Source organism: Peromyscus maniculatus, chromosome X, assembly GCF_049852395.1.
Source record: "Peromyscus maniculatus bairdii isolate BWxNUB_F1_BW_parent chromosome X, HU_Pman_BW_mat_3.1, whole genome shotgun sequence".
In the NCBI taxonomy this organism is placed as follows: domain Eukaryota; kingdom Metazoa; phylum Chordata; class Mammalia; order Rodentia; family Cricetidae; genus Peromyscus; species Peromyscus maniculatus.
This window is the reverse complement of record NC_134875.1, coordinates 2,164,178-2,173,712: the sequence shown is the minus strand read 5'-3', so window position 1 is coordinate 2,173,712 and position 9,535 is coordinate 2,164,178. Positions and strand designations below refer to the sequence as shown.

Below are 9,535 nucleotides of genomic sequence, written 5' to 3'. Positions count from 1 at the left end.
GACAACAGTAGGTGAACAGCAGATTCAGGAAAGGCCAGAGTTGGAAGCAGTAGCTTCTCCCCTTGGCCGCTGAGGTTCAAATGACAAGTGACTTTTTTATGTTCTGACATCAGCCTGTAGTCAGTCAGTGAGTGGCAACAGCTATTGGCCAACCAGTTGCTCTTTCTGGTTCTGTCTCCACCACCTGGTCAGATGGCAATGATAGCTAAAGGTGAAGTTGGTGTTCCAGGGTATCAGTAACCTAGTGCTGCCAGCCATCCTGATGCCACCTTTCCCCGAGCTAGCCAAGGCAGCATCAATATCAGCCCACACCCTGGTCCTAAGACCCCACCACCAGAGACTAGGATGACTCCAGAGCTTGCAGTAGTCTCCTTCACTGGGAAGTGGTAGAAAGCTGGAGACACCCCTAAAAGCACCTGGAGCCAGTATCTAGCCCTCTGCTCTCCCATTCCCACCACTCCCTACAAGCCTCTTTCCCTTCCCTATTCACCAGCATGGTTGCAATGTACACTCCCATCCAGAGCTGTTAAGTGGCAGGGCGATGAGGCTGTGTCCTTGTGACCCAGCCTTCCCAGCAACAGGATTCAGCTTCTGGGAACCGGCCCTCAGATTTCCCACTCATCCATCTTGGCATCTTGCCTACCACCAATTTGCTGTAGAAATCTGGGCCTTTAGGAACTAATGAACTGACTCCGAGCACAAACAGCATGATGACAATGAACACAAGGAACCCAATCAACAGAGTAAAAAGGCAGCTTGCTTTATTCTTGGGATGTAGGTAGGGAATAGGGGTATCCTGTAGCCTCCAATATGAGCTTCACCAAGCCAGAGAGGCATAAAACATGGCACATTCGAAAGTTGCATCGCTGAAAGAGGTTCTAGGCATCTCTCACTCAGCCCACCTTCCTTTTTCTGGGTCCAGGCCTCCCAACTCCCACCACATCTTCTCTAGGCTAGGTGAGGTCTTGCCTGTTGCCCATTGGGTTTGGCTTCTCAAACCCCTGGACATCTAAGCTCCTTGATCGGGCCACTAAAAAGAGTGGCTCTGTTCCAAATGGCATAGGCCAGGGGTCAGCAAATGCTTTTTGGATGGATACTGTGCCCATAATCCCTGTGATTTCACTCTCTTCAGTAAGTCACTGGGGAAGGAGGTGGGCCTCATGGGTGCACTTTGAAAAGCCAACTCAGATCCTCCCTGCCACCCCTCAGAGTAGAGTCCACCAGGACAGCTGCTTCCTATTCTTCCCCATCCCCTTCCTTTCCCTCCCACCCAACCCTCCCTCTTTTCCTCCCCCCAACCTCCTTCCCAGCCAGCATTTGGTGGGGTCCACCTTTGTCAGGCTGCCTGAAGGATCTGCCAGCCCCTAGAGCAGGTCCACAAAACAGAAAACAACTATTGGCAAGCACAGAAAAGGAGAAAAACCACAAAATTTAGGGTTGCCTTTTTCTACAAATAACTGCAGCTTCCAGGGGTGGGGAGAGGCTGTGCTCAGCAAGAAGCTGGAAATTCTCTTGTGCTTAGGATAGTCTATTGTACCTCTCTCTGCACTGACTTCCCTGTCTCCAAGAACACACCAAGAGCACTGTGTATGTACACAAACATGCACAAACACACAGTTGCCCTTTATGGGTATGCCCTCTGTGCTAGCTGTTGGCATAGCCTCTTGGGGAGAAGGAAATAGGTGGTGGGAGAGAAGTGTCCCTTCTAGGGGCTTTCTATTACCAAAGGTCTGTGCACACATACAAATACAGGAGTGTACATGAGCACAGCGTACAAGCACACACATAGACACACACTAGATTCTAAGGGAGGGTGAGGGTCAGGCTTTCTAGACCTGGGCTGGGCTTCTGCTGGGGCAGCTCAGACAGTGGTAACAGAGAGCAGAGGGTTGTAGATCCTTTTTCCATCAGCTGAGCGGGCACCATGGGCCAGCATCTCTTGGATTGTGATCCAGTTGTCCAGGATCTTCTTGTTTCGCTTCTTCATGGTCTTTCGGTGGCTTAGTGCGATGATGTTGAGCTCAGGCTTGCTGTCACCATTCTGCTGCTCCCTTAGACACTCCAGGCGGCTCTGCATCATGAACTCACGCCGCTTCCGTTGCTCCCGTGCTCGGATCAGGTGCTGCTTCCTCTCTTCCTTGCTCCAGTAACGGCCCATCTTCATTTCACTTACTGCATCATCATCAGTGGTCATGCCACTGCGCTCCTCCCGGATCTTCAGGGCCCTAGCCTTCAGCAGCCGATCTCGCACAGGCCGCTTAGCCACATAGCGGGTTCCATCACTTCGAACCTTTACTTTCCACTCCATTCGGGGTGCTTCGACAGCTGCAGCCACCACCCCACCCACCCGAGGACCACTAGCCAAGCTCAAGGAGCCATGGCCCAGATCCTCCAGGGTGCGTGGTGGGGCCAACTGCACACAGCTGTGGTAGTGCTCACTCTCCTGGCCACGATGACGCCTGGAGAGATAAGGGCTGCCTTCAGGGCCTACACGCTCCAGAGGAACACCTGTCTTGGTGTTGCGGCGGACACGCTCCTCTGTGTGCTGTCTCCGGCCCACCTCAGGATCCCGAGAGAGTGATCGGAACTTGGCAGGGCTTCCTGGTGAAGGAGCCCCCTTGGGGTGGGTGGTGACAGGAGGGCCAGAAGGGGTTCGGTTCAAGTTGGAATTGCCAGCAGCAGATCGCTTCAGAGGCATCTCAGGCAGAGGCTCCACAAGCAGTGGAGTGCTACGGCAGCTCTCCCCAGTGTTGTAGGCACTGGTGCTATCCTTGTCTGATTTCTCTGGTAGTTCAGAGATATCAGACAGTTCGTGCTTTTTGGGCTCACTGGCTGCTAGGTCATAGAGGCTCTCCTCCTCCAGCAGCCAGGCCTTCATACAGCGCTCTCGCAACTGCTGCATCTTCTGTGCCCGCAAAATGTTGCGGCACTTGAACTCTAGGTGTCGAAGCTCCTCCTCCAGCATGGCCATCTCATGGCCTAGGCTTTCATTGCGGTTGACATCCAGGGCACTATTGCCACTGGAGGCCCGGGAGAAGAAGATGCCTAGCTGGTTGCCATTCTCCAGGTGGCACTTGATCTCCAGCAGTTCCCGGTAACGTTCATACTCCTCATCAGTGAGCCCAGGCAGGTCAGCCCCTCCCAGTCCTGCCCCCTCGGCCAGCAGAGAGTCCATGCTGAAGTGGAAATCCCTGCTCTGCAGGGCATCTCCTTGCAGGCCAAACTTGCGCAGACTTCCAGGAGTGTTGGTGGTGCTGGGGGGCTCATCACCCAGCAGGTCATGTTCAGAGCTCTCTTCATTGCGGGTACTCTCATCAGTCCGGCCTACACCGCTGTCCAGCTCCTGGCTGTTGCTCAAGCCTGGGCCCCCATCAGGAGCCCCCTTTTCATCATTTCCAGTCTGGGACAGAAATAACAAACACAGTCAGGTTGGTTTTCACAAATAAGTGTGATGCAGGAGGACTAGAAAGTTCATGGCCCAGGCTGGGAGACCATGTACACCTACAGTCCCTTTCTCCTTCCTCCCTCTCTCTTGCCCTCCCCACTTAGCAGGCCTTCGTCCTTCCTCACCTGCTGGGCAGGGGGTGACTTCAGCTTCTGGGAACTAAGGTCCCCTTCATTCTCAGACCCAAAGTCATCTAGGAAGTCATCTCTGTCACTGTCTTTCCACCGCTTTGCTAGCTGCAGAGACAGACATGAGCTAGCCAACACTTTAAAGATTTCCCCAATGCCCCTCCACATTGCCCTAGGCCCATGCTCTCAGTGAAATCAAACAGACTAGCAGCTTTCAAGACAGAAAGCCTGTGAGGGGCCCTGTCACCCTATCAGGTAGACACACACACCTGGCTCTCAGGCCTGGCCACCAGCAGGGAGATGTTGGTGTTCTCCTCCTGGCTCAGGATAGCCACTGCCTCCTCTCGGTTCTGGACATCCATTCCGTTAATCTGCAGAGGTCCAGGGTACAATCAATAAGAATGCTAATGGAGGACTCTAACTGTACTAAGGATAGGCTCTTGAACTCTGGGAAGGCATAAATAAGCAAAATGCATCAGGGGAAAGGATGGCCTGGCCTGTGTAAGAGCATGTGTGCTCAGAGAATGGGGGAGCAGAAATACAGGGAAAAGAGGGCAGGGGGGTGCTGGCAGGGATACATGTGAGCCACTCAGGGCAGTTAAGCAGAACAGAGGTAAGATTTGGTCCAGGTTCCAGGGTAGAAGGCCAGATTTTCAGCAGAAAAGATCTAAGAATGGATCATGGAGAGAGAGGACAGGGCTGCCACAGGGCAGGCATGGCAACCTGATCTTGAGTGCTCACCTGGATGATTCGGTCTCCCTCACGGATCCGGCCGTCTTTGGCTGCAATGCTGTTGGGATTTACCTGCAGGACACATGCATCTTGGGGACTTGGGCACCTATGGTGTCCTTTTCAGTGCAAGTGGGTATGTGTTGGGTAGCCTCACCTTGGGGTGCTCCCAAGGCAAATGCCCAGGCTTGCTCACTTTCCCACCTCACCTCAAAGTAGCAGCTTCCAAGCTCTAGGAAGCAGGGGCAGGTCAATGGGCCCAGGCAGTTTGCTCCCTCAGCTTGGGAGAAACAGAACGACCAGAAGTAGCTCCCCAGCCACTACCCAACACTTCTGTATTTTGCTTCTATTCCTTGTACTGCTCTACTCTTGCATCAAAGCCTTTCTCTTTTTCAGTGTTAAGGAACCTAGAGCCTTGTGTATACTAGGGAAGCACTTTACCACTGGACTGTACCCCCAACTTTTTTGAAGAAAGATTCATTTTATTTTAATTTTTAAATTTTTTTTTGTATATATGTGCATGTGTGAGTACAGGTACTGGTCCCGAGTCCAGAAGGTTTTGGACCCCCTGGAGCTGGAGTTAGAGGTGATTGTAAGATATCCTATGTGGGTTCTGGGAATTGAAATCAGGTCCTCTGGAAGACCAGTAAGAACCATCCTTCCAGAATACAGCCCCATACACGCCTTTTTAAAACAGTCCCATTATGTAGCTCTAGCTAATCTCAAGCTCACAAATCTACATGCCTTTGCCTCCTGAGTGCTGGGTTTAAAAACACAATTACCCATACCCAACTTGTTGTGTTCTTGAAATAGGGTCTCAAAGGACACTCAAGCTGACCTCAAATTCACAAATTCACAATGTAGCCAAGGGTGACATTGAATTCCTGAACCTCCCAAGTGCATGGATTACAGAGGCATGAGCTACCCAATTCAGAGGCTTTTTATTTTTTATTTTTTTTGGCCAGGAGCTAGGTACTGGCATGTGACTGGACACTTCTTCATACATCAAGTCTGGGATTTTTTTTCCATTTGGAAGGGTAACTTTAGTAGGATAGTGCTAGTGGAGGGGCTGCTGCTGGACACATAGACATCTGCCAAAGGGAAGAAAGTGGGGGAGAGAAGAGGTGGGGTGTTTAAGTCCTTGATGTCTGGGCACAGACAGGACTGTCTCCCTAGATATACTGAAACCATGCCCACCATGGCCTTAACACCCACAACCTACTGTAAACCTATTGTTAGGCCTCTGGACAGCTCTAAAGTCTGGGCAGGCTTTGTGGAGAGACCACAAAGCTCAGCTAGAACAGCTCTGGGGCTCTGTGTGCCACAGCCTGCCACAGCACCTCTCCATACCTCTCCAACGTAGATGCCCAGGTCCTCCTCATCATCTGTGCGGTAGCACACCATCAGGCCCAGCTTGTCTTGGTGGCTGTTTTTACACAGCTCCACCTCCTGCCATAGGGATAGGGGAGGAAGTAGAGTTATAAAGAACTGAAGTGTATGAGAAGGGATGCCTACAGCCTTGGCCCAGACCCTAGTTCCTAGCACCCCCAGCACTCCTATGTCTTTTGCTTCAATTACCTAAACTGAGTATATGCAGCCCCCGACTTTGAGGGCTTCCCTCTCTTACCATCCTAAATGACGCGAGTGTTCAGTGGTTTCCCTACCAGGAAACGCCCAAGACATAGGATGTACAGGATACATAGGACACAGACATGCGTGGGACACAGAGTCACCAACATAGACAGAAGGAACACACCACCTCACCCACACCCTCCCTGACTCAGGCTGCTCTCTACTGGGAAGGGTCATGAGGCCCAGCCACCAGGGGGCAGCAGGAGCCAAGCCTGGGCAGAGCTGCAGAAAGTGAGCCTGCTCAGACTCCAGCACACTGCAGGTTCTGGCTAGCCAGAACGGCCAGGCCAGCCAGTAGGCTCACCTCGTACTCCAGCTCGTCCATTCGCTCTGCCTCCTGCGGGCCGCCCTCCATGAACTCCGCTGGATCATAATACTCATGGCTGATGGGGGGGCTGCCCAGGAGAAGGGGGGGTCAGATGGGCTATCTGCTTCTTTAGCACCCTAGCCCCAGCTCCAAGCTGGCCAGTCCCAGTGTAGTAAGCAGAGAACCCTGTTCTAGATGTACTCTCTAGAGAAAGTGGCCAAGCTGCTGCCTCTAGAACCCTCCTTTCTGATCTATACAAATGCTGTGGAAGGATCAGGAATGCTCCTCAAATAAGAGCTCGCAGGGATCCATCCTAAGGACCTAGGTAAGCACACCTTGTTCTCCCCATCCCAACTCCTAGAGCAGGGGCTGATTTCTCCAAAGCTCTAAGTGCCCAGGCTGCCTCTGGCACTGTTCCCACTCATGCAGAACTCTCAGGAGTTACCCTGGCCTTCTGCAGAGCAGACAAGCACCCCTCTGCCTCCAGGGAGGGGTTGCCCTCTTTGCTCCAAAGACTGACTACTCACTGCCCTCTGGCCTACCTCTCTGAACAAAAGGGTTCCCACGACCACCTCCCTGCATCCCCCAGTGGAATTAGTAGAATGAGTCAGTGCTGCTCGAATGGTCACAGCCACCAGGCCAGGATGAAAGGCCCTTCTTTTGAGAAGGCCAAAGAAAGAAGCCGAAGAGATGGAGGAAAATCAGAGCAGGTAGAAGAATGAGACAGACAAGGGATGCAAGAAGATTCAAGGAGAGATGCTTGTAAGGAGGCAGAGAAGATGGGGCAGAAGAAGAAAGAGGATGGAGGAGCAGCCAAGTCCTGAGCACAGAGGCTCCCCCTTAGCCTTTCTGCCAGCTGGTACCAGGCCTGAGGCCAGAGGCCTGGAGGTTTCTGAGCCCAAGTGCCACTGTCAGCTAAAGAGGTCAAGGAACCTGCTTCCTACTCAAGAGTGGCAACTGAGTTGGGTTTCCCCACCATGGCTAGAGCTGCAGCAAGCCACCTGTGGGTCACATGAGGACAACTGCCCCAGGTGGCGTGTCCTCTCTGGAGGCAGGGCCCAGGCCCTCCTGAGGGCAACTCACAGCTCAGAAAGGACGTACGGCTCCAAGATGCCCATGGGTGGGGTGGGCGGGCGCAGCTTGCCCAGTGCCATGATATGCTCGAAGGTGATGTCGGTCTGAGTGCCACTGTCCACCAGCTGAAGGTCATGGCAGGAGCTGTCCCCCCGCAGACGGGGGCTGCGCCTCAGCACCTGGATCACCAGGGGTTCTTTGGAGGCACGCAGGGCCTCTAGGGTTTGCTCCTGAGACAGCTTGGAGAGCTCCTTCCCGTTCACCTGTGGCAGAGATATGCCTCTGTGAGAACACTCATGAGCCGGCTTCTCCCCTCTGGAGGTGAAGGCCAGCAGGACCCTAAGCTGCTAACCAGCACCCAGACCTGTTCAACCAAGAAATATGTTCTCCACCCAGCCCTAGCTACCCCTGGTACCCTCCTTCCCAGGCAGACCCCATTCGTCAGCCTCCAACCCAGAGTTCTGAGTATTCTGACTCCCTCAAAGCCAGGTGACTAAGTATCTGTACAGGGTCTGAAAGTTCTGCCATCACCTCGAAACATCTGCAGTCCCTCCTCCACCAGGAACCATACAAAGTTCTCTGATCCTCCCATCATGATCTGCCTCTCCTCTGGCAGCACTGATGCCAGAGCTAGCATCTAAAAAACCCAGAGTCCCTTCATGATGACTGAGACAAACTAGCCAACCTCAGTGAGTGTCAATTTATGCTTACCCAACACTAGGGCCAGAGGACGACCGAGTACAGCAAAGCAATGAACACAGGGAAGGAGAAATGAAGAAAACAGTAAAATGTATAAGGAAATGGGCTGTTCCTTCTGATGACAACTGACTTGCTGAAGAGGGAGAGACTCCTAACATTTAAAAGAAAATACAAGTGTCCTAAAAGAGGTGCCAAATGGTGAATCTTACAAGGCCAGCACAATTTCCTGGGCACTTGCTATGTACCAGGTTGCAGGCAGGGCTCCTAAAATGAGTACTCACAAAATCCAAAGCCCTGACAACTTTAAGGGACATACAAATATTGCCTCTGTTGTGCAGATGAGGAAAATTAGGCACAACCAGGTGAACAAATTGAGTCAGGGAAAGCCTGTACAGTGGCCAGAATGAGGGGCAAAGGAAGATAAGGCAGAAGTAGGGGACTGGGAACAGCTAGGTAGGAAGAGGAGAATGATGGTCAGGAGGTGGGGGTGCAGGGGGTGGTCTTTCGGAGAGAAGCAGGCTGAGACCCTGACAGGGAAAGGAAGGAAGCCCATCACTGGGTGGGAAAGTAGGCAGGCAGCCCCAGCTGGGTGTTGAGCAAGTACCTCTTAGTAGAAGGCTGCCCTCAGCCCAGCCAGAGTCTGTTAACTTCTGGAGCAGTTTGCTTCACTCCTTAGGTCTTCCTTGGATATGAGACAAAAAAAAAAAAAGCGATGGGACATAACAGACAGATTCAAGGTACTTGTCAAAGGCCAGCAAGGGAAGCAGGAAGCAGTTTTTGGATATGGCAGTTGCTGAAAAACCTTTCTAGACTGAGCAAGACCATACCCATTGTTCCTCACAGGGATGAGCTTACTGGCATAGAGCCAGCCATCACCCCCACATAGAGGAGAGGTAGGCAGCATCCTTGAGTAGGTGCAATGAAAGTGATGGGCCAAATATAGAGGTGACACTTGAGAGGCTGGAGAGGATCACTGTGAGTTTGAGGCCAGCTTGACATACATAGCAAAACCCTAAATCCTACCCCACACAAAAACAAGAGCTGGGTATGGTAGTTTGTGCCTTTAATACAAGACCTCAGAAAAAGGAGGCCAAGAGGCAGGAAGATCAGAAGTTCAAAGTCACACTTAGCTAAATAACAAACCAGCATGGGTTACAAGAGACTGTCAGACTTAAAGAAAGAAGGAGGAAGAGGGAAGAGGAAAAAAGAAAACAAACAGGCGAAGAGCACTTGCAAGGAGTCAGAAGTCCCTTAGCTATGGCGGTGGCTCCATGCAGTTGTAGAAAATGCAGTTGTGAGTCCTCTGCTTTGCCTAGTTGCCCCAATATTTGCAAATCCACAAAGATCCTGTGTCATGCACTCATAGGATCAGCACATGCCTGTTTCTCACAGAGATACCAAATTAGACTGCACATTTGTGCTGGTATATGCAACATGACAGCTTAGCCCTACAACATGAGCCGTCTGAAAGAAGTCCAAGCTGTCTTCATAGACCCCTCTCACTCAGAAACATTTTCCATT

General features: G+C 52.0%; 1 protein-coding gene across 6 annotated transcripts in view; it reads right to left on the bottom strand.

Moving 5' to 3' along the window:
* Window positions 1–736: 736 nt before the first annotated feature.
* Window positions 737–9,535, bottom strand: part of Pdzd4 (PDZ domain containing 4) — a 30,543-nt gene continuing 21,744 nt past the window's right edge. The window contains exons 2-9 of one of the 6 annotated variants that reach the window (XM_042268834.2): window positions 8,619–8,696; window positions 7,325–7,578; window positions 6,239–6,329; window positions 5,653–5,751; window positions 4,315–4,377; window positions 3,843–3,944; window positions 3,571–3,681; window positions 737–3,400 (exon numbers count right to left, since the gene is read on the bottom strand). In XM_042268834.2, the coding sequence (XP_042124768.1) occupies window positions 1,862–3,400; window positions 3,571–3,681; window positions 3,843–3,944; window positions 4,315–4,377; window positions 5,653–5,751; window positions 6,239–6,329; window positions 7,325–7,395 (2,076 nt within the window). In that variant the 5' untranslated portion in view covers window positions 7,396–7,578; window positions 8,619–8,696 and the 3' untranslated portion in view covers window positions 737–1,861. The remainder of the gene's footprint in view (window positions 3,401–3,570; window positions 3,682–3,842; window positions 3,945–4,314; window positions 4,378–5,652; window positions 5,752–6,238; window positions 6,330–7,324; window positions 7,579–8,618; window positions 8,697–9,535) is intronic. The other 5 variants (XM_006992468.4, XM_015986128.3, XM_015986129.3 and 2 more) reach the window with 5 other exon arrangements.